At 36.3% G+C, this 21,302-nt stretch overlaps 1 protein-coding gene across 3 annotated transcripts in view; it reads right to left on the bottom strand.

Moving 5' to 3' along the window:
* The window catches only part of DENND1B (DENN domain containing 1B), a 260,094-nt gene that overhangs the window by 191,622 nt on the left and 47,170 nt on the right, over positions 1-21,302 (bottom strand). For all 3 annotated transcript variants that reach the window (XM_060126905.1, XM_060126890.1, XM_060126894.1), the window contains one exon: positions 2,719-2,762. In XM_060126905.1, the coding sequence (XP_059982888.1) occupies positions 2,719-2,762 (44 nt within the window). The remainder of the gene's footprint in view (positions 1-2,718; positions 2,763-21,302) is intronic.

The following is a 21,302-nucleotide window of genomic DNA, read 5'->3' as shown; positions in this document are numbered from 1 at the left end:
TGCTCCTCAGCGGCACTACTGCAAAGCCAACTCACTTCCTTGCCTCCAGTTTCTCCCACAACCAATCCATACTGAAATCTCTTCCAAATCAATATTCCTAACAGACTTATCTTGTTATATCACACTCTCCTTAAGTTCATTTGAAGGACCAACTCTTCAGCAAGGCCTTTCATTGTTGCCAAGACCCAGCCCAGTTTATGCTTATAGTTTCATCTCCTACTCTCCTACACAAAATTCTCCACTGTACAAAAAACAACAACAAAAATTAATTACAACTCCTGAAATGTGATGTGGGTTGTCCCATTGGTTCTTCTATTGCCAAAAGAAGGAAAACACATGCAAAGAAGTATATAATAAGCCAATGCCTATGATGGACCAAGAGCTGTATGTGGTACAACTAAAGGACTAAACAGATTGGTATCATTTATTTGGATTAAACAACACACTGCTTTCAAATTATAAAGATACTGGGGGGAAAACTTCTAATAAACTTTTTCTAAAAGAACTAAAATAAGTGAGTAGGGTTTGGGTCAGCATTCCAAGCAGAAGGAATAATACAGCTTCCTTGCTAATAACACATGCTTCTGAGTTACACCAACTTGCCCTCAAGTCTCAGCTAGCTCTGCCTCTTCTAAGCAGTGTGTTATCAGGCAAGTTTCTTACTTAAGTCTCAGTTTCAGGGCTGATACTATCTCCTAGCAGTACTGGGAGAATTTGAAGATAAAATCAGTTGTGCACATAAGCACCTAGCATAGTGCCTAGTACATGTTAAGAGCTAAATAAGGAGAGATTAAGAATTACTCTTACTGAAGCAGTCTCAGATCCAGTGAAAAGGCTGTTTAGGAAGAAGTAGACAATTAGTATAGGAAAGCAGTAAAAGATAAGGAGGATGAGAAATACACACAGAGCACTTGTGTCATCTGTAGTACGCAGAATATTCACCAAAAAGCATATAGCAAAACCATTCTTCAAGGCCCTTGGCTGGATTCCCGTATGAAGTTTTGTTTCTTTAAATATAAACTGAAGTAGTAAGACAAAATGGTATCTAAAGCTCCTTTCAGCTCTAATCTTCAAAAAGTCTGTAAGAACCGCATGCCCTGGAATCCTGGGGGTTACGAATGCTCATCACCATTACATGGTCAAATGCTTTTATGTTTTACTTAGTATGTGAGGGCTTATTAATGTTCCACTGACCTCACAAATCTGGGAAACAAAGCAACAGCTAAAACATTCCTAGCACCAGTTTTATCTGTCACAAAGAGGAACAGCAATTGCTGGTCTCACTGAAAAATTTACTGTAGCTGAACTCGACAAGTACACTATCACCCTTATGTGAACCCAAAGTTAGGAGCCTTCAGATACCCTAGGAATTCTCAGGGGCAGTTTAAGAGGTAGAAGTTAGAAAAGAAAAGAAAAATGAATCTGGACAGGAGGTTAGACCAGAGAGAACTAGAAAGACCAAGAGAGGAATAGTATTGATATTTCAAAACAGTAACATTAGTCAACAAGTGTCTAACCTAACTTCCCATTACTGGGAAACAAACCCAATTAAGCCTCATATGTACAAATCATGTCTTCACTGTGGGGACTTATTTTATATACTTAAGATACTTATAAATCTATTCTTTCTCCAAGGGGCTAAAAACAAATTAAGAGTACATGCTCTCTTTTTATGTGAAAGAACAGTCAAGGACTGCACTAGATCTAATTAGTATTTAACATGCTCATTTAACTCACTTTTTCAGTGACATTTCCTAATCTTCTATACTGATTTTCACATGTAGAAAATTATTCTTCCACATCAAAATCACATGTGTCTGTATATCTCTGAATGAACTGCTTTAAAATGAATACTTTTATCAGCTTTTATTTTGGTAAATTATGAGAATCATACCTGTGAACTTAACTGATGGTTAAGCTGATAGTGTTATAATTTTAAGTGACAAGACTGTTTTACCCCATTTCTTTGTAGATAAAAAAAGGAACCTGCTCATCAGATTTCCAGTAGTACTTGTTTATATAAAAATTTAAATTTGTACGGTTAACCATATAATTCACTTCAAAATGATAAATCCATAATAAAAATTATAAAGATGTTTAAAATTTACATACATTACGTCAAAATAATTCATAGTTTTGGCTATACAAAATACTTAAGGAACTAGAGAATATTATAATTAAAATACAAATGCAGTAAATTCATTTCCAAGTCTCCCATTTTAAGAAAACAAAAGCCATAGATAAGAATTATTTTAAAATAAGAAAATAATGTCAATTCAACTTATATATGTTAATGATTCGAACATTACTGTAACAAGGGTAGAACTGACCTCTTAGTTATAGCAGTTACTGCTTCTTACTGTCTTACTTACAGAAGGGTATCCCTCAAAGTACCACATCATCAAGTTTTCTGATGGGGAAATGTTTGTTTCCAAATATATATTCCACAGACACATTAAAAGAGTATAAAAACATGCTGAAAGTGTAAACATTCACTTCCTAATAGCTTCACGAAAGGGCCTCTTCATCACGCATCTACCTGGGAACTTCAAAACATTTTCCATGTATTGTGCACACATGGCTTTTTATTCTCAGAGTTGATCAAGAGAAAATACTTAAATCAATTCATATGTAGTAGTCATAGTAGTAGTAGTAACAGTAGTAATAATAATTAATTCTCCAATTTTAAATGCTTTTTAAAAATTATGTGGTTCCAACCTGGTCTGCAAAGTCCTCTGGGAACTTCCACAATACCTCCGGATCTGTAAATAATTGACAGAGAGCATTAAACAGAGAAAATAACACATTTATAGCAACAGTCTTGTTCAAATACTCTTAAAATTGTCAAAGCTACTTTTTCTAATAATTTTAAATTTTTTCTTTAAATATTTACAGTTGATGAGGTTCAAAATTAAATATTTTGATAGTTTAAGGGTTTTAATGACCTTTGGAACAGGAATAATAAAACGAATAACTTGGTCAGATTATTAAAAATATTATTTCTTTTAGCAACTCATGTTTTACTTATATACCTTAGATTTTAAGATTCTGAAATATAAATTTTCAGATTTGACTCCACTTAATATACTGGTTTTAATTTGAAAAGAAAAATATAAATGTGGTAAATATGTAATCAATTATATTACAGCCCTCAGAAACTAGACTAAAATACAACATCTTAAATTTCCATTTAAAATCCTAAAAGACATTTTTCCAAAGAGGACATGCATATGGTGAACAGGCCCATGAAAAGATGCTCAACATCATTATCATAAGAGAAATGCAAACTAAAACCACAATGAGATATCACCTCACACCTGTCAGAATGGCCATCATCAAAAAGAACACAAATAGCAAATGTTGGCAAGGATGCGGAGAAAAGGGAGCCCTCCTACACTATTGATGGGAGTGTAAATTGGTGCAGCCACTGTGGAAAACAGTATGGAAGTTCCTCAAAAAACTAAAAGTAGAAGAACTACCATATGATCCAGCAATTCCACTCCTGGATATATATCTGAAAAAAAATGTAAACACTAATTCGAAAAGATACATGAACCCCAATGTTCACAGCAGCATTATTTACAATTACCGAGATATGGAAGCAACCTAAGTGTCCACTGACAGATGAATGGATAAAGAAGATGCGGTATGTATGTGTACACACACACACACACACACACACACACACACACACACACACACACACACACAATGGAATACTACTCAGCCATAAAAAAGGAATGAAATTTTGTCATTTGCAACAACATGGAAGGACTTGGAGGGTATTATGCTAAGTGAAACAAGTCAGAGAAAGACAAGTACTGTATGATATCACTTATATGTGGAATCTAAAAAAATAAAACAAACTAGTGAATATAACAAAAAAGAAACAGACTCACAGATGTGGAGAACAAATGAGTAGTTACCAGTGGGGAGAAGGAAGGGGAGGGGCAAAATAGGGGATTAAGAGGTACAAACTATTATGTACAAAATAAATAAGCTACAAGGATGTATCGTACAACACATGGAATATAGCCAGTATTTTGTAGTAACTATAAATGGAATATAACCTTTAAAAATTGTGAATCACTATGCTGTATACCTGTAACTTACATTTATTTATTGTACATCGACTATACTTCAATTTAAAAAATGAAAAAGAAAATAAAATCCTCAATAAAAGTGTATAAACACAGTAATGATGTTTGTTTTATATGAAGGTTCACTTTTGAAATCCTATATTTGCAACACCATAAATCAGCTTTTAAAACAATAGATAAGTTGGTAGGCATAAGGCATCAAGCTTGTTTAAAATACAATTGACATTTTGGGGGTATTTCATAGGTATTTTTCTAATATATTATATCCAGTTATTCATATATAAAAATCAATGTTGTTTTATAAATTTTCGCACTGGTTTTCATTTTCGTTATTTCTTCACACTATTTCTCTTCTACTTAGCATAATAAAAAGAAGTCTTTTTAATTAACACTAAAAAATATTTTGGTTGCATACGTATCTTTTAATTCTGTCAATAACATACTTCTGAATACTGCAAATGTGCTTTAAAAGGGTACTGTACAAAGGATAATATTACTTCCGAAAAAGCCTTTGAAAGCCCAATATAAGTAACAAGCACAACCGACAAGACAGGATCAAAATATCAAAAATACCACTTTATGTACCCAGTCAGTAAAAAATTACGGCTCAATCCCACTATTTCCACTATACCATATTGCTTTTTAAAAAATACAGTCCAAGGATGCATAATTTCAAGTATTTAATCTCAAAACTCAGTAATTACCAGCAACATTTTGAGCATGAGGCGGCTTCTCCTGCTGTATTACTTATTAGGCTCAAAAAAACTTTTTTCAAATATTTTAACTTAAAAAAAAGGAAGCATACTTTCTACAATTAACCTTTTTACTAAGGAATAAAAAGTTTCTACATAAAAATCATTTAAAACATCTTATATAAGAATAATGCATTACTAATTTATGGAGCTAACATTAATGATTATGCCTTCATGTAAAACAAAATGTGTACATTTCTAAAATGACTGTGACATGTATAGATCACCTAAAAATACTGAAACATTAACGTCCTGTAGAAATTATGTTGGAAAACATATATATGTGCCCACGTATGTACATATATGTATGTGTGTGTGTGTTTATGTGGCAGTTTTACCAAAACAGTAGTTATTAAGATTTGCATCTCATAAAACAAAAGTGTATGATGGATTCTTCATGAAATATTAAACAAAAGTTATTATCTTGATAAATTAACACAATAACTAATGGCCCTATAAACAAGTCATCATGCAGAAATGTGGAACAGTCCCTTCTTATAAATAATGGAGTTAGAGAGTTTCAATGTGAATATTTTAAATATCCCTTTTAAACAACCTCAATTTTACAGTTGCCATTTGAGAAAATACGACAGATTCCTTACACTTACACCTTAAAGCCAGGATAGCTGTCTTGTTGGACAGCCCTAACACTTTGCCCTGCTGTTTGCAGCATTTACCTAATGACGTCTTCCTCCCTCACTTTTCTTCATCCCTTACACTACGCAGTTTTTTCTGTCCCGTCTGGTCTGTTCTTTCACAGAGGATGAACAAGTGAATACATGAAAACAGCAAATATCGGTTTAGTCACATAGTGGAAAATACCCTATTTCTCTTCTTTTCATTAAATGCGTGTTACACTTCAGCACCCAAAAATGTATTATAATCATGTGCAATCCATATCTGAAATGGATTAACTTAGTTACTGCCTGTGTGGTTAGGTTTACCCGTATCTGACACATGTTGGCAGCAACTCTTCACAAGGACTGCAGCGGAAGAAACAAAAGAGCTCTGAAAAAAAATGATAATAGTCCAATTTTCAAATTTATGCACAATGACGGAATTTTCTGTTCCCTGGGGATTACTTTCCAGATGCAAGATCTGACCTGGCAAAGCTAGGTCGATTTTATGCTGATTTTATGGGTGAAAGGATGGGAACTGCTGGTAGGAGTCACCGCTGCCCGCGGTGACTGGGACACACTGTGTTTCTCTTCTGTCCAGTGTCCACCCGTAACTCAGAGGAGACTCCACATCTTAAAGAGGAACTTTGCCACCAACAATCCAGAAACCAAATAAGCATGAAAGGAAGAACATGTAACTTGATTTTTACATAAATATAGTTAATCTCTCATTTTAATAAAAGAATGTTACAGTGTAGTGAGAAACATATACAAATTTTTATTAAATCAGTAAATTTGGAAGGAGAGTATTTAATGTATTATTTGTGCATCACCATCACAAGTATTCCAAATTCCTGAGGCTTTTTTTTAAATGTAAAGTGAGATAAATTTAGTAATATTTTATTTTCCTTTGCAACCAGACCTTTCACATTTTCTGGCCTGTAACTAAAACCAAAAATTAAAATAACTTAAAATATTACTGATTCAACTACACTTTTTCATGCAGGAAAAACTTTAATTTACACAAATGAATAATATTTACTTAACTCTGTGGAATTCATAGATGAATATATTTAAAATTATGCATTTGTAAAACCACAGTTCAGAGACTATATACCTTTGAAAAGGCAGAACATATAGTATTAGTGTTTTGCTTGATTATAGCTTCAGTGCTTATTCACTTACATTGTAGAATCAGAATTTTACAAATGAGGAAACTGAAGCCAATGCAATGAGGAGCATGTCTTTATTTTTTTTAATAAAGTTATCTATTTATTTATTTTTGGCTGCATTGGGTCTTCATTGCTGCGCGCGAGTTTTCTCTAGTTGCGGCGAGTGGGGGCTACTCTTCCTTGCGGTGCACGGGCTACTCATCACCGAGGTGGCCTATCCTGTTGCGGAGCACAGGCTCTAGGCGTGCCAGCTTCAATAGTTGTGGCACGTGGGCTCAGTAGTTGTGGCTCGCAGGCTGTAGAATGCAGGCTCAAGTAGTTGTGGTGCAAGGGCTTAGTTGCTCCGTGGCATGAGGGATCTTCCCGGACAAGGGCTTGGACACGTATCCCTTGCACTGGCAGGCGGATTCCTAACCCCTGTGCCACCAGGGAGGTCCCTGGGAGCATGTCTTAATTATAAGGCTTGTTAACGTCAGAGGCTAGAACTTTCTTAGTTGAGATCTAAGGAGGAGCTATTTTAAATAATTTCCAAAATCAATACATTTCTGTGTCCCACTTAAGTTCAATTTATTTTATTCAAAAATCTATGCAATGCTAAAGAAACAGGAAAAGTCCCTGCCCTCCAAAGCCCCATAGCATACATGGAGAAAAATGTCACAGAGCTACCTAGTTATTGCGCAAACAAGGTATCCTGCGGGAACGCTTGAACTCAATTTGAAAATTCACTGGCTTAGTAATTTCAAAAACTGTTCCTAAGAAAAGAATGGTGATGTCTCTTGAATATAAATGAGCAGGAATCATTAAAGAAAATCTTCCACCTATGGAGATATAATGGTGAACTAAACAAAATAGGTCTCTACAATGTATAAAAAAGGATGGCATCTAAACCTATAGCTCAGTAAAATTTAATGAGTGTTATGCTAAAAGGATAGGATACTACCAGACAGCACAAGGAAAGCCAATCTAATTTAGAAAGCCACTAGTTAGACAAGCAAAGGATGATTTGGGCTATAAAGTGGGCAGAGGAGAACATTCCGGAATGGAGAAACAATACGCACTAAGTCTTAGAGGTTACAAGAAAGCAGAAAACATTTGGAAACTGAAATAAAAAAAGAAGAAATACATCTAGAATGCAGAGTAGGAGAGAGAGAATGTCACGGGATGAAGCTGGAGAGACAGGGGACAGACCACAGAGTTGAAGATGTACCCAAGGTATCAGAGGGAGCCACTAAACCGTGGGAGAAGGACCACCTGAACTGGGTGGAGAATATAGTTAGAGGGTGTGTTTATGAAAGTCACAGGAAGAGAGGGTACCCAAAAAATTCTCAAACAAATGTGGCAGAACATTAAGCAAGGTGATGGCTCAAAAAATGGTAAGTGTGTGTAGAGCATAAGCCACACACAGTAAAATGAGCTCCAGTGGCAGGATGGGAAGCAGAAGGCCAATTAAGAAGATCATGGAGTATGAGGAAAGAGAGGCACCGTGTATGGGGGCAACGTATTTAAGAGACAGTACAAGGGAGAAGAAAGTAAAGATAGGAGGAAAGAGGTGAAGCCAGACAGGTCTGTTTGTCGTTTCTGTTTCCTTTAGACTGGAGCAGACCTGAACATGTTCAGGTGATCACGGGAGTCAGTGAGGCAGTGGAGAGCCAGAAAAGAAGAGACGCACACCCCTGAGGAGGCAGGAAGAGGGCATCCTGATCAAGACAGTGAGATGAGCCTTGGACAGAAGCTGAAGAATATTTTCCCATTGTTATAGGGATGAGAAAAGAGGAGAGGAGGTATGAATCCAAGGAGATTTTAGAATCTGGGGTACAAAGTTAAGAGTTTTGTGCAAAAATTCCTGATTATTTTGTGTGTATAGTAGGAGCAAAGCTCCCTCCTAGGCGGGAAGTTGTTGGGGGGCTTGAGGAGGTGTGAAACAACTGTTTCAGGCACTGCTGAGCACTCAGTTTGGTGGGTGCTCAGCCTAGTGTTTAAGGGCAACAGTGTGGTATTTCCCCATCATCATCCAAGGGCCAAGGTGCAGGAGATAATTGCTAGATTCAGTCAGGGCTGAGGTTTCTGTCAGTCATGTGTGATGGAATGAGAGCCTGAACAGAAGAGTGGTTACAGATGTGAATTGCTGATCAAAAGCTAAAAAAGAGAAGTGGTTTTATTTTTTTCTGTAAAACCCATTAGTACTAAATGTTATACCAAGTCATGCTAATGCATTTTAAAACAGTGTATTTTCAGTAGAAAATCTACTGCATGTATCTGAAGACTGCAGGACTGAAAAATAAAGTAAAATAAATAAACGGAACATTTGTAATTATGAAGTTAGGCAGACGAAGTTCTGGTCTTATACCTATACATAACAATGCTTTCTGTCTGCGATCAGAGGTAGGTACTGAAAAGTATAGAATCAGTTTCCCTCCTCTCTTCCTTGCCTTCCACTCCTCCCCGCTCTCTCTGGAATTATCTGAAAGAACAGTCGTATCTGTTTACCCAAGCTTACCATATAAATCTCATTTTCCACATATACTATTATATGGGGAAAAAAAAACCCAGAAAACCATGGAATTAGATAACTACAGTTAAAATTACAACTTTTCCAGCTTTACTGAATTATATTTGACATATAACACTCTGTCAGCTTAAGGTGTATGAGATGATTTGATAAACGTACATATTGTGAAATTTTTACCACAATAAGGTTAATTAACACATCCTTTATCACACATAGTTACTGACTTGCTGTTTTCATTATCATTGGTATGGTGGGAACATTAAAGCCCTACTCTCAAAGCAACTTTCAAATACACAGTATAGTATTTGTGAACTATAGTCACCATGATGGACATTAGATCATGGAACCTACTCATAACTGAAAGTTTGTACCCTTGAACCAACATCTCCTGCCACGCCTCAGCCCCTGGCAACCACCATCCTACTCCGATTCGAGTCCAATGTTTTTAGATTTCACATATGAGTGAGATCACATACTACTTGTCTTTCTCTGACTTACTTCATGGAGCATACGTCCTCAAGGACGTCCACCTATGCTGTTGCAAATGGCAAGGTAGCCTTGCTTTTTTCTAGGGTGGAATAACACTCCATGCTACGTATACACCACATTCTCTTTAACCATTCATTCACTGATGGACATTTAGGTTGTTTGCATATCTTGACTATTGAGAATAATACTGCAATGAACATGGGAGTGCAGATTCTCTTCAAGATAGTGATTTCATCTTCACTGGATAAATACCCAGAAGTGAGATTGCTGGGTCACATGGTGGTTCTATTTTTAATTTTTTGAGGAACCTCCATACTGTTTTCCGTAGTGGCTGCATCAATTTACATTCCCACCAATAATGAACCAGGGTTTCCTCTCCTCCACATCCTGGCCAGCATTTGTTATCTTGTCTTTATAACAGCCATTTTGACAGGTGTGAGATAATATCTCATTATGCTTTGATTTGCATTTCCAGGATAATTAGTGATGTTGAGAACCTTTTCATGTAGTTGTTGGCAGCTGTTATCTTTTCTTTGGAAAAATGTCTCTTTAAGCCCTCTGCCAATTTTTTAACTGGATTATTTGGTTCTTTGCTGTTGTATGAGTTCTTTATATTTTGGGTAATAACCCCTTATCAGATATATGGTTTGCAAATATTTTCTCCCATCCTATAGGCTGCCTTTTCATTTTCTTTCGCTGTGCAGAGTTTTTCAGTTTGATATAGTCCCACTTGCTTTTTGCTTTTGTTGCTTGTGCTTTTGGTATCATATCCAAAAAATAATTGCCAACAGTGATGTCAAGGAACTTACCATTTATGTATTCTTCTAGGATTTTTATACTTTCACATTTTATGTTGAAGTCCTTCATCCATTTCAAGTTAATTTTTGTGACTTCTGTAAGATAGAGGTCCACTTTCATTCATTTGCATGTGGATATCCAGTTTTCCCAACACTATTTATTGAAGAGACTATCCTTTCCACATTGAGTATTCTTGGCTCCCTTGCCAAATATTGCTCAGTCATACATGTAGGGTTTACTTCTGAGCTCTGGATTCCGTTCCATTTGTCTCTGTGTCTGTTTTTCTGCCAGTACCACACAGTTTTGATTACTGTAATTTGTAGTATAGTCTGAAATCTGGAAGTGGGATGCCTCCAGCTTTGTTCTTTCTCAATATTGCTTTGGCCATTTGGGATCTTTTGTGGTTCCATATGAACTTTATAATTCTTCTTCTACTTCTGTGAAAAAAGCCATTGGAATTTTGATGAGTATTATATTGAATATACAGATGACTCTGGGTAGTATGGACATTTTAACAATATTAATTCTTCCAATCCACGACCATGGGATATCTTCCGATTTATTTGTGTCTTCTTCAATTTCTTTCATCACTGGTCTTATAGTTTTCACTGTATGAATCTTTCATTTCCTTGGTTAAATTTATTCCTAAGTATTTTATTGTTTTTGATGCTATCGTAAATAAGATTATTTATTTTTCAGGTAATTGTTAGTGGACAGAATTGTAACTTATTTTTGTATGTTGATTTTGTATCCTGAAACTTTACTGCATTTATTAGTTATAACAGTTTTTTGGTGGAGTATTTAGGATTTTCTATATATAAGATCATGTCATCAGCAAACATTTTTACTTCTTTCTTTCCTTAAGTCATTAAGATGACTTTCTTTTCCTTGCCCAACTGCTCTGGGTAGGACTTCTAGCACTATGCTGAATAAGAGCAGGCTCCCTTGTCTTCTTCCTGATCCTAGAGGGGAAGTTTTGAACCTTTCACTGTAGTGCATGATACCAGCTGTGGACTGTCATGTGGCTTTTATTATGTTGAGGTATGTTCCTTCTATATCCAATTTGTTGAGAGTTTTCAGGAAAGGATACTGAACTTTATCCAATGCTTTTTCTGATCTACTGGGATGACCAAAAATTTGTATCTTTCGTTCTTTTAATATGATGTATCATATTAATTTGTGTATGTTGAACCACCTGTGTATCCATGGATAAATCTTACGTGATCATAGTGCATGGTCCTCTTAATGTGTTGTTGAATTTGGTTTGCTAGTATTCTGTTGAGATTTTTTGCACATATATTCATTAGGGTTATTGGCGCTTGTAGGTTTCTTTTAGTATCCTCATATGGCTTAATATCAAGGTAATATTGGTCTTATAAAATTAGTTGGGGAGTGTTCCCTGCTCTTCAATTTCTTGGAAGAGTATAATAAAAACTGGCACTAACTTCTCCTTCAAATGTTTGGTAGAATTTACCCGTGAAGCCATCTGGTCTTAGGTTTTCTTAGTTGGGAGGTTTTTGATTACTATTTCAATCTCCTTACTTATTATTGGTCTGTTCAGATTTTCTATTTCTTCATGATTCAGACATGGTAGGTTATATTTTTTTGAATGGTTAAATATATACATTTCTTGTTTTTCTAGGTTGTCAAATTTGTAGGCATAGAGTTGTTCCTAGTAGTGTCTTATTATCCTTGTATTTCTGTGGTATCAAGTTGTCATGTCTCCTTTTTCATTTATAATTTTATTTATTTGAGTACTTTCTCCTTTCCTCTTGATAAATCTGATTTGTCAATTTTGTTTATCTTTTCAAAAGATAAGATTATTATCTGTTTTATCTTTTCTATTGTTTTTCCATTCTCTATTTAACATATTTCTGCTGTAATCTTTGTCATCTCCTTCCTTCTGCTAACTTTGGGCTTAGTTTGTTCTTTTTCAAGCTCCTTGAGGTGTAAAGTTAGGTTGTTTGGGATCTTTCTTTTTTCTTAATGTAGATATTTACTGTCATAAACTTCCCTCTTAGCACAACTTTTGCTGCATCCCATCAGTTTTGGTATATTTGCATTTTCATTTGCTTCAATATATTGTTTTATTTCCCTTTTGATTTAATCTCCAACCCATTGGTTGTTCAGGAGTGTGTTGTTTGATTTCCACTTATTTGGGAATTTTCCAGTTTTCCTCTTGTTACTGATTTATAGCTTCATACCACTGTGGTTGGAAAAGGTAGTTTCAATCTTTTAAAATTTACTGAGACTTATTTTGTAACCTAACATATGGTCTATTCTGGAGAATGTTCATGTGTGCTTGAGAAGAATGTATATTCTGCTGCTGCTGTTGGATGGAATGTTCTGTATATGTCTATTAGGTCCCTTTGACCTAACAGAGTTATTTGTAGGCAGCATATTGTTGGGTCTTATTTTCTTATCTATTCAGTCACTATATGCCTTTTCATCGGAGAATTCAGGCTACTGGAGAATTTAGTCTGTTTACATCTTAAGTAATTAAAAGGCAATTCATCAAGAGATTATAATAATCGTAAGTATATATGCATACTACATCAGAACACCTAAATAATTAAGCAAATACTTGTTCATTGTTTTCTGTTTTGTAGTTCCTTTCTTGCTGTCTTCCTTTGTGAATTCATCATTTTCCATAATGGTATACTTTGATTCCCTTCTCTTTATCTTGTGTGTATCTACTATAGATTTTTGTTTTGTGGTTATCCTGAGGCTTACTTGAAAAATCTTAGAGACACAGCAGTTATTTTAACCTCATCACAACTTAACTTTGATCACATACAAAAACTCTACCCTTTTATTCCTCCTACACACATTTTGTTTTTGATGTCACACTTTACATCTTTTTATATTGTGTACCTAACAAATTGTTGCTATAACAATTTTAATACTTTTGTCCTTCAACCTTTATATTAGAGTTAAGTGGTTAACACACCACCACATTACAGTATCAGAGCATTCTGAATTTGACTATATATTTGCCTTTACCAGTGTGTTGTTTCTTTTCATATGTTTTCATAGTTAGCATCCTTTCATTTCAGGTTGAAGAAGTCCTTTCAACATTTCTTGTTAGGCAGGTATAGTGGTGATGAACCACCTCAGCTTTCATTTGCTTGGCAAAGTCTTTATCTCACCTTTATTTCTGAAGGATGACTTTGCTGGGTATAGTATAGTTGACCCTTGCACAACACATGGTTGAACTGTGCAGATCCACTTATGCATGGATGTTCTTCAATAAATACATGCTACAGTACTACACAGTCTGTGGAATGGCAGATCAGGGGAGCCGACTGTAAAGTTATATGCAAGTTTTCTACTGCATGGTGTGTGGGGGTCAGTCCCTCTAACCCCCACGTCATTCGGGGGTCAACTGTATTCTTGGTTGGTGGTCTCTTTCAGCACTTCACAGGGCAGTGAAGGCTAATAATGAGGATCCCACCAGAGGCATGCAGGCACAGAGCTGGAGGGACCAGCTGCAGGTCCGCATAGTGGTTCCGGCCAGCAACAGAGCACAGGATCTGATCCAGGCCCGCAACAGCAGGGGGCCCTGACTGTCAGCATGCTCTCCCAAGACTGCATAGTCTTCCCTCAGGCATGCACAGAGCCGTGGAGGGCGGTGACACGCATCAGACCGGTGGATGCACGTGCACAGCTGGAGGAGCTAGCCCTGAGCGCTTGCACAGCAGTGGGGGTCAGCCACAAGGGTCTAGACTGGTGTCTTGCACCTGCATAGCTGTAGAGGCCTGGGCTGGCTACCGGTGCGATTCCCAGGCTCCAGTAGGGGAGGCTGGGAGAGGAGTTGGCAAAACAGGAGGGACTCAGGTGGCTGGTGTCAGCAAACACAAATATCCGTGGGGTGAAAGCCAGTAAAACCTGCAGGGGTTCCGAACCAGCTGGGGTCACCTGCAGAGCAGGTCACGGGGAACTGCAGTTGCTCTTGCCACGTGGGCTGGGTGGCCAGCTTTTCTTCCTCGTTCCTAGTTATCTCTATACCTCTTGGCTTTGCCGGTCTCTGGGTGGGTGAAACTGAGGCGGGACCTTTGTGTGGTGCCCGAAAAGACTGGGGAATCTGGTCACTCATCCCACTATTCTTTCCCTACAAGGGGAACTCCTTCTAGCTGTAGGGTTCATTCTGGGTACCGAGCAATGCTGGCCTGGGGGATGGGATGATACAGTCAAAATGAAGCTGTTCTTCCTTCCCCACTTGGGTTATTCTCAAATTTCTTGTTCCACTGTGTTGCTGAAGTTTCTAAAGTGGGCTCCAGAGCTCTTCCAGAGAGCAGTTTTTGTTTGTGAACAGCTGTCTAATTGTTTATATTTGGTGGGGGGAGGGGATGGAGGTCTCCTGCTCTACCATCTTGCTGATGTCACACCCCTAAAATTGTAATTTTCACTACATCTGTCAAAATAGCTTGCAAAATAATTAATTACTGTAATTTAATATCCAGCCTGATCACAAAAAAAGTATTTAAAAAAGCAACTCACTCCCTCATTTAGGGTCACAGATGACCTTGGTGAAGCCAGAGATCCAGAAAACATATATCCTCCCATTTTTCCTTGGTGTGCAACCCAGTAAAACACAGATTTACAGCCCTGGTAGAAAGATACCACTCATGCCAACAAGATATTAATAAAAATCTTTACCAATCCACCCAAAAAATGCAGTACCATAGACTGCATAACATTACAAACTTTAAGACTACTAGCAACAGTAAAAGTAAAAACAAATTCATTGCTCAATAATGTTAAATTCAGGCTACGTCTTAAGAAAGCATACATAGCCAGGTGTTTGTACAAATTACTTTAAAGTTAACATAAGATGTTAATTTAAAATTTTAGCATCTTCTTCAAAGCCCAGCTCAGTAGTTCCCGAACTTTAGTGTGCAACAAAAGCTCCAAGAGAGCTTGTTAAAACACAGAGCCCAGGGTCCCACTTGTAGAACTTCTGAGTCCGGAGGTCAAAGGTGGGTCTGAGAATTGCGTTTCTAACAAGTTCCCAAGTGATGCTGCGCTGCTCATCTGAGGACCACACTTTGAGAACTAATAGCAAAGGACCACGTATCTCTCACGCTGACGGGCATTACGAACCACATGTTAAAGAATTTGATATTTGTTGACTGAAAATATTCTTTAAAATGTGGCAATGAATAATTCAGAATTCCCTCTATTACATATACATTTTATCTGGCAACAGGTATATTTTCAGAGAAAATATCAACCATGACAGTGATAGTGGGAAGTAATCTGAGCAAGAAAAATGTTACCAAAATGTTTTTAAACTATTTCAATGCTAATAGTTACTATCAAAATGGTAATTCTATTTCTGTACCACAATGGAAATAATTTTATCTCAAAATTAAGTGTTTTATGACATTGGGACTATATGATTTAAGGAACAATGATGAGGAACTATGGCTACATAGACATAAAGATACACTGTCTGTTATTTCTTCCATCTCTATATGCCAGATACATACACACAGATAGTCCATGTCTAAATAAGATGTGTCTTTTTGAATGAAATCATGCCATTTGCAGCAACATGGATGGACCTAGAGATTATCATACTAAATGAAGTAAGTCAGAAAGAGAAAGACAAATGCCATATGATATGTGGAATCTAAAATATACCACAAATGAACATATCTAAGAAACAGACATAGAGGACAAACCTGTGGCTGCCAAGGAGGAGGGCGTGTGGGGGGCGGGATGGACTGGGAGTTTGGGATTAGCAGATGCAAACTATTACATATAGAATGGATAAACAGCAAGGTCCTACTGTCTAGGACAGGGAACTATATTCAATATCCTGTGATAAACCATAATGGACAAGAATATGAAAAAGAATATATGTATGTATAACTGAGTCACTTTGCTGTACAGCAGAAATTAACACAACATTGTAAATCAACTATACTTCAATTAAATTAAAAAAAAAGATGTAAGTCTTTTTGTACCATACCATCTAATACGTCTGTGAGAAATTATTTTTCTGTGCTTTCCTACAATGCTTTCTTTCATAGAATTTAAGCAATTAGTTCCAATGTGAACAACAGAAAGGATAAATGCCAATATTTGTGAATGTAAAAACTAATTTTAGGGCCTGGTTTTCTTTTTTTTTCTTTTAAAACATTCAAAAAAAAGGTTCATTATGTATGGATAGAATCATAGAGTTTTCTGAATGGGAGAGGACCTTAAAGATTCTTTTTTTACCACTCATACTTAGGACATTATATTGTATTTCATGTCTGGACGTACTACCTATTCAAGCCAAGACCACAATCCAGATATCCTTGTTCCTATTATACAGCGTTTCTAACATAAACTGCTGCGTATAAAAGCACACTACAAATAAGCCAAATTTGCTCTACTTGTTGATCTTTAATTTTGTTGTTCATTAAGTGGACAGTAGTTTAAGGCATATTCACAAGTTTAGAAATTTTCCTTATTATCCACAGGAAAATACTTTTAGCAAACCAAATATTTAAGCATTTTTGTAAAATAATGGCCTAAACCCTACAGACTTTCTCTGAACAATCTTTGGAAAAATATATGTGAACAAACCTAAATTAGAATATTAATTACTAATAGATTCAAATCAGTATCTTCTAGAACTAAAATAATTCTTCACTTACTCATTTGAGTTTGACTTACATATACAGAAACCTTAAGGAAATGAAAATATTATTTCAAGATGTCTTACTTTATAACCAGTTACAAAAATGGCAGAGATCATGCTTCTACTTACTGCTTTACATAACGTACATATTTAAAATTAAAAACACACAATTTTGGAAATTTGGCAGTTTGTTGAACCTCTTAAAAATGTATATAAGCAATGGTGTAGAAACATCTGAATATAATAATGATCCCATAGTGATCATCTTCACTCTGAAGAATCATCTGGATAATTAAACAACTGCTACTGTAAAATTATTTTGGTGCTTTTGAAACTTAAACTATAGAAGCAATTTAATTACCAGTTCTAGCCTTTATAAATGTTTCTTCCCAGAACGATCTAAAATTAGTATCACAACTCAAAACAATGAAGTTCTTTTTGCTCATATATAAGCAAATTCTAGCTAAGGTAATGAAAATGGAACTTCAAAGAACCTTAAGAAAATATAATCCATAGCAGCTTAGATATCTCATTTTGCTACTTCTATTCCTTTTACACAAGACCTATTATAATAAAATGAAAACCCTCATCAATCACCTGATTGAGTAATTCCAAACTTAACCAAACAGGGCTAATGGGTGAGAATTGAATTGAAAACACCTTGACAAAGAAAGCAATTTCTTTTCTTCGCACTCCTCTGAAGCTGTGGGTGATCATGGTAATCGAACCATCAACAGTGAGGGGCCATCTGTCCCAAGGGCCCTTCATGAGCGTTTTTTAAAAATCAACAACAAAAAAAAGGGAAAGAAATGCTGTACCACAGATGTTCAATCTTGATTAATCTATGACAAGGAACTTACACCTGAGAATCAATGTTTTGACGTTTTTCAGATACCAGTCATTAAAAACCAACACAAAAGTTTTTATTAGAATGCAAGGGATAAAAGTTAGTGGGCTGCTTATAGAAAGATGATCTTCCATACAAAATCTGGAATACCTTTTAGTCAGCTGAGATGTTCATCAATCCTAAAGCAATAGCTTCTATTATAATTCCCTTAAAGAGAAGAGCAGGCAAGAGGCCATGCTTTAAGCTAGCTCTCAGACTAGCATTGCGAGACTGTTGCTCTTTATATATTCTTTCTACGAGTACATGATTAACTAAAAAGAAGACATGTTTATGTTCTCAGTACTCATTATATTTAACTCTTTGAATTAAAATAGATTTTCAAGAAATAGCATTGACATGAAAACTCAGAAATGTAAAATTAATTGAGCCTCATAAAACAGTTCTGTTTTATTTACAACATTTAAAATAATGTTCATATTAGACCAAGAAATAATCTCAAGCACAAGGGCAAACTGGGTCAAAGCTTTTCTTGTTTGATATATAGCTTGAAATACAGTAGACTCCTGGCACTCTTGGATATAACACAAGTTTCAATCACTTGGGAATAAGCCGAAGTTAATAAATAGAATATACTATTAAAATGACTCAAAGCTTACTAAAATCAAAATCTCTGTGAGCTTTATAAAGTATAACTACTAAAAACATTTAAAAACTAATTTTAAAATGAAAAATAAAACTATAAAACAAAATATTAAAAGAACCAAATAAAACGATGCATCTCAGTTTTTTCAAAATACTTTCAAGCTAGAATCAAATTAAATGTAAAAGAAATGTAGTTTAAAGCTCAAACATATAAATTCACTAAGAGACTTACTGTAAATGCCATAACTCCTTATCTTATTTATCTTTGTATTGCCAGAGCCTGAGAACGGATTCTGTGACCCCAGAAACATGGCATTATCAGGCATATGACAGAGGCAAGCATATTTGCCTCTAGGAGAAACACTCAGCCCAAGTCTTGCCAAAGATGGGTTTGCAATTCAAATTTACTACAGAAAATCTATAAGCCATCAGAAACAACAGAATTAGAACCCCTCTCCCTCAAAGGCTTAAGATATTACAATTATCTGAAACAGCATATATAATAAGGATTTTTTAATAGTTAAAGAAATAAGGATTCAAAACATGAGCAATGAGATTCTTTTTTTGTAAAAAAAAAACAAAAGGCAAATTTTGAAAACAACCAAAACTTTAAGAAATGAAAAAATATATAATCTATGAAATTAAAAGCTCACTAGAAGAAATAAACAGATCATATACAAGTGAAGAGGGAAACAGTGAAATGAATCAGACACAAAAGATATTAAGCAGAATAAGGCACAGCGAAACCCTCCAAAATGTGAAATATATAAAGAAGGTTAAGAAAAATGGAGACTAGAATGATAATATAAGTCTATTTCAAGTTCTAAAAGATCAGATCTAAGAGACTGGGGTGTACAAAACAAGGGAAGGATGGAGGTCACATTAGAAGTAATAATGACTGAGTTTTCCAAAAGCAGTGAAAGACATAAATCTTCAGAATTAGAAATCACAACAAACCCAAGGAACATCTCAAGAAAGACACATCCAGAGGCATTATAATGAAGTTACAGAGTACAAAAAGACATACACATCTTTAAAAGCATGCTAGAGGAAAAGAGGTAAACTCTAAATCTCTAAATATATATACATATTTACACCTACAGCAGACTTCCCGAAGACAGCAATGGAATCCAGAAGACAGTGGAATAATATATCTAAAACTTCTGGAAAAGTATGCTTGTCCTCTGAGAACTGTATAAACAGGAATGTGGGTAAAATAAAGATATTTTTAGAAAGATAAAACTGGACACTGGCTAAGGAACTTCTAAAGATTGTAGCATCATCAGGAAAAAAGTTAATTCTCCAAAAGAAAAGTATGAAATGCAAGAAATAATATATTTCATGTACCCAGATATATACACATAACAATATTTATTGAATCACTGTTTGCAACTAATAAAGTCCTGGAAATAACGTACAAGTCCATTAGTATGGAAACAGTTATAGCATTATTATTCTATGAAATACTATATGGCCTTGAAAAAGACCAAAGCCTTGAAAAACATATTTGTTCATAGGAAAAAAATCTCTGAAACACAGTGTTAAATGAAAACAAGGAGGCAAGATGAGGTCAGAGAGATAAGGATGAGGCAGCAGAACAGGAGGGCCTTATGAGTCAGCAAAAGGACCTTGGCTTGCACTCTGAGAAAGGGACACACAAGAGTCTGAGTAGAGAAGTGACAAGCTCTGACGTATTTAACAGGATCACCTGGCTGCTGCCTTGAGTACAAAATGAAAGACAACAAAATAAAGCCAGTTACCAGACTACTGCACCAATCCCGATAACATAAAATGAACCTCCTGAGAAAAGAACTTAGATCTCATTATCTTACTAATAATGGGCATATATCATTAACCTCTGGGACTGGGATTCAGACATTTATGGACAATCTGTGTGGTAAAACACAAGGGAAGGCGGCAGATAAAACTTACGAGATGACCCACCCTCCTGAGATAGAACGCAGTAGGGCCTAAAAATCAAAGGGAAGTTCTCCCAACAGATTACAGTAGACATTTTATGCATCTGACCTGACCCAGTGGCAGGTGAGTACTTTGGGGAGAAAAGAAGAGTGTTTCATAAAAACGAAAGGAGCTCTGCAGAACTCCTTTAACATAGATGATTAGGGGCCACCTCCTCGCCCACTTTGCACAACTGCGATCCAGGCTGTGAGGTGACACTGAAAATGCAACGAGCTGGGACTGACATCATCGCGAGCGGCGTGGCGGTCCAGTAGCCAGGAGCAGCAAGAGTGACCCCAGCAGCCCAGGTGAGAGCAAGGGTCATCGCCGTCGGCACCGGCCAGCAGCACAAGCAGCATCCTAGCGGGAGCACTGCCAAGTCTACAGAAATGACTGCGGTGAGGCTTTGAGAGCAAAGGTAGGAAGCAGGGCAGGTGAGGTCGACAAGCAACTCCTCAGCACCTGTGAGGCACCTCTGAGGGGTCCACAGAAATCCTAAAAAAGAGGGAACACTCCAAAATGGGACAGAGACCTGGAGGGTACTCAGCTAGGGGTTATCAAGCAGTCAACGTCTGAGTCTAAATATCAATGTGACGCCACCCGTACCCTCAAGCTAGAGAGGCCTACGGGCACTGGGACAACACCTGTAAAATGTCCACAGTAAAGATTACGGACCTTGTTAATGAGATGCGTTACGATAAGCGAAGTGTGCATAACCTAGGTATTATAGCTCAGTTCTCAATTACAAGAGAGGAACTTTTAGGTCTTTCTCGATATACTATA

The sequence above is a fragment of the Lagenorhynchus albirostris genome, chromosome 2 (genome assembly GCF_949774975.1).
Source record: "Lagenorhynchus albirostris chromosome 2, mLagAlb1.1, whole genome shotgun sequence".
NCBI classification, from domain to species: domain Eukaryota; kingdom Metazoa; phylum Chordata; class Mammalia; order Artiodactyla; family Delphinidae; genus Lagenorhynchus; species Lagenorhynchus albirostris.
The sequence above is the reverse complement of the archived record's forward strand: the minus strand, read 5'-3'. Positions and strand labels throughout refer to the sequence as shown.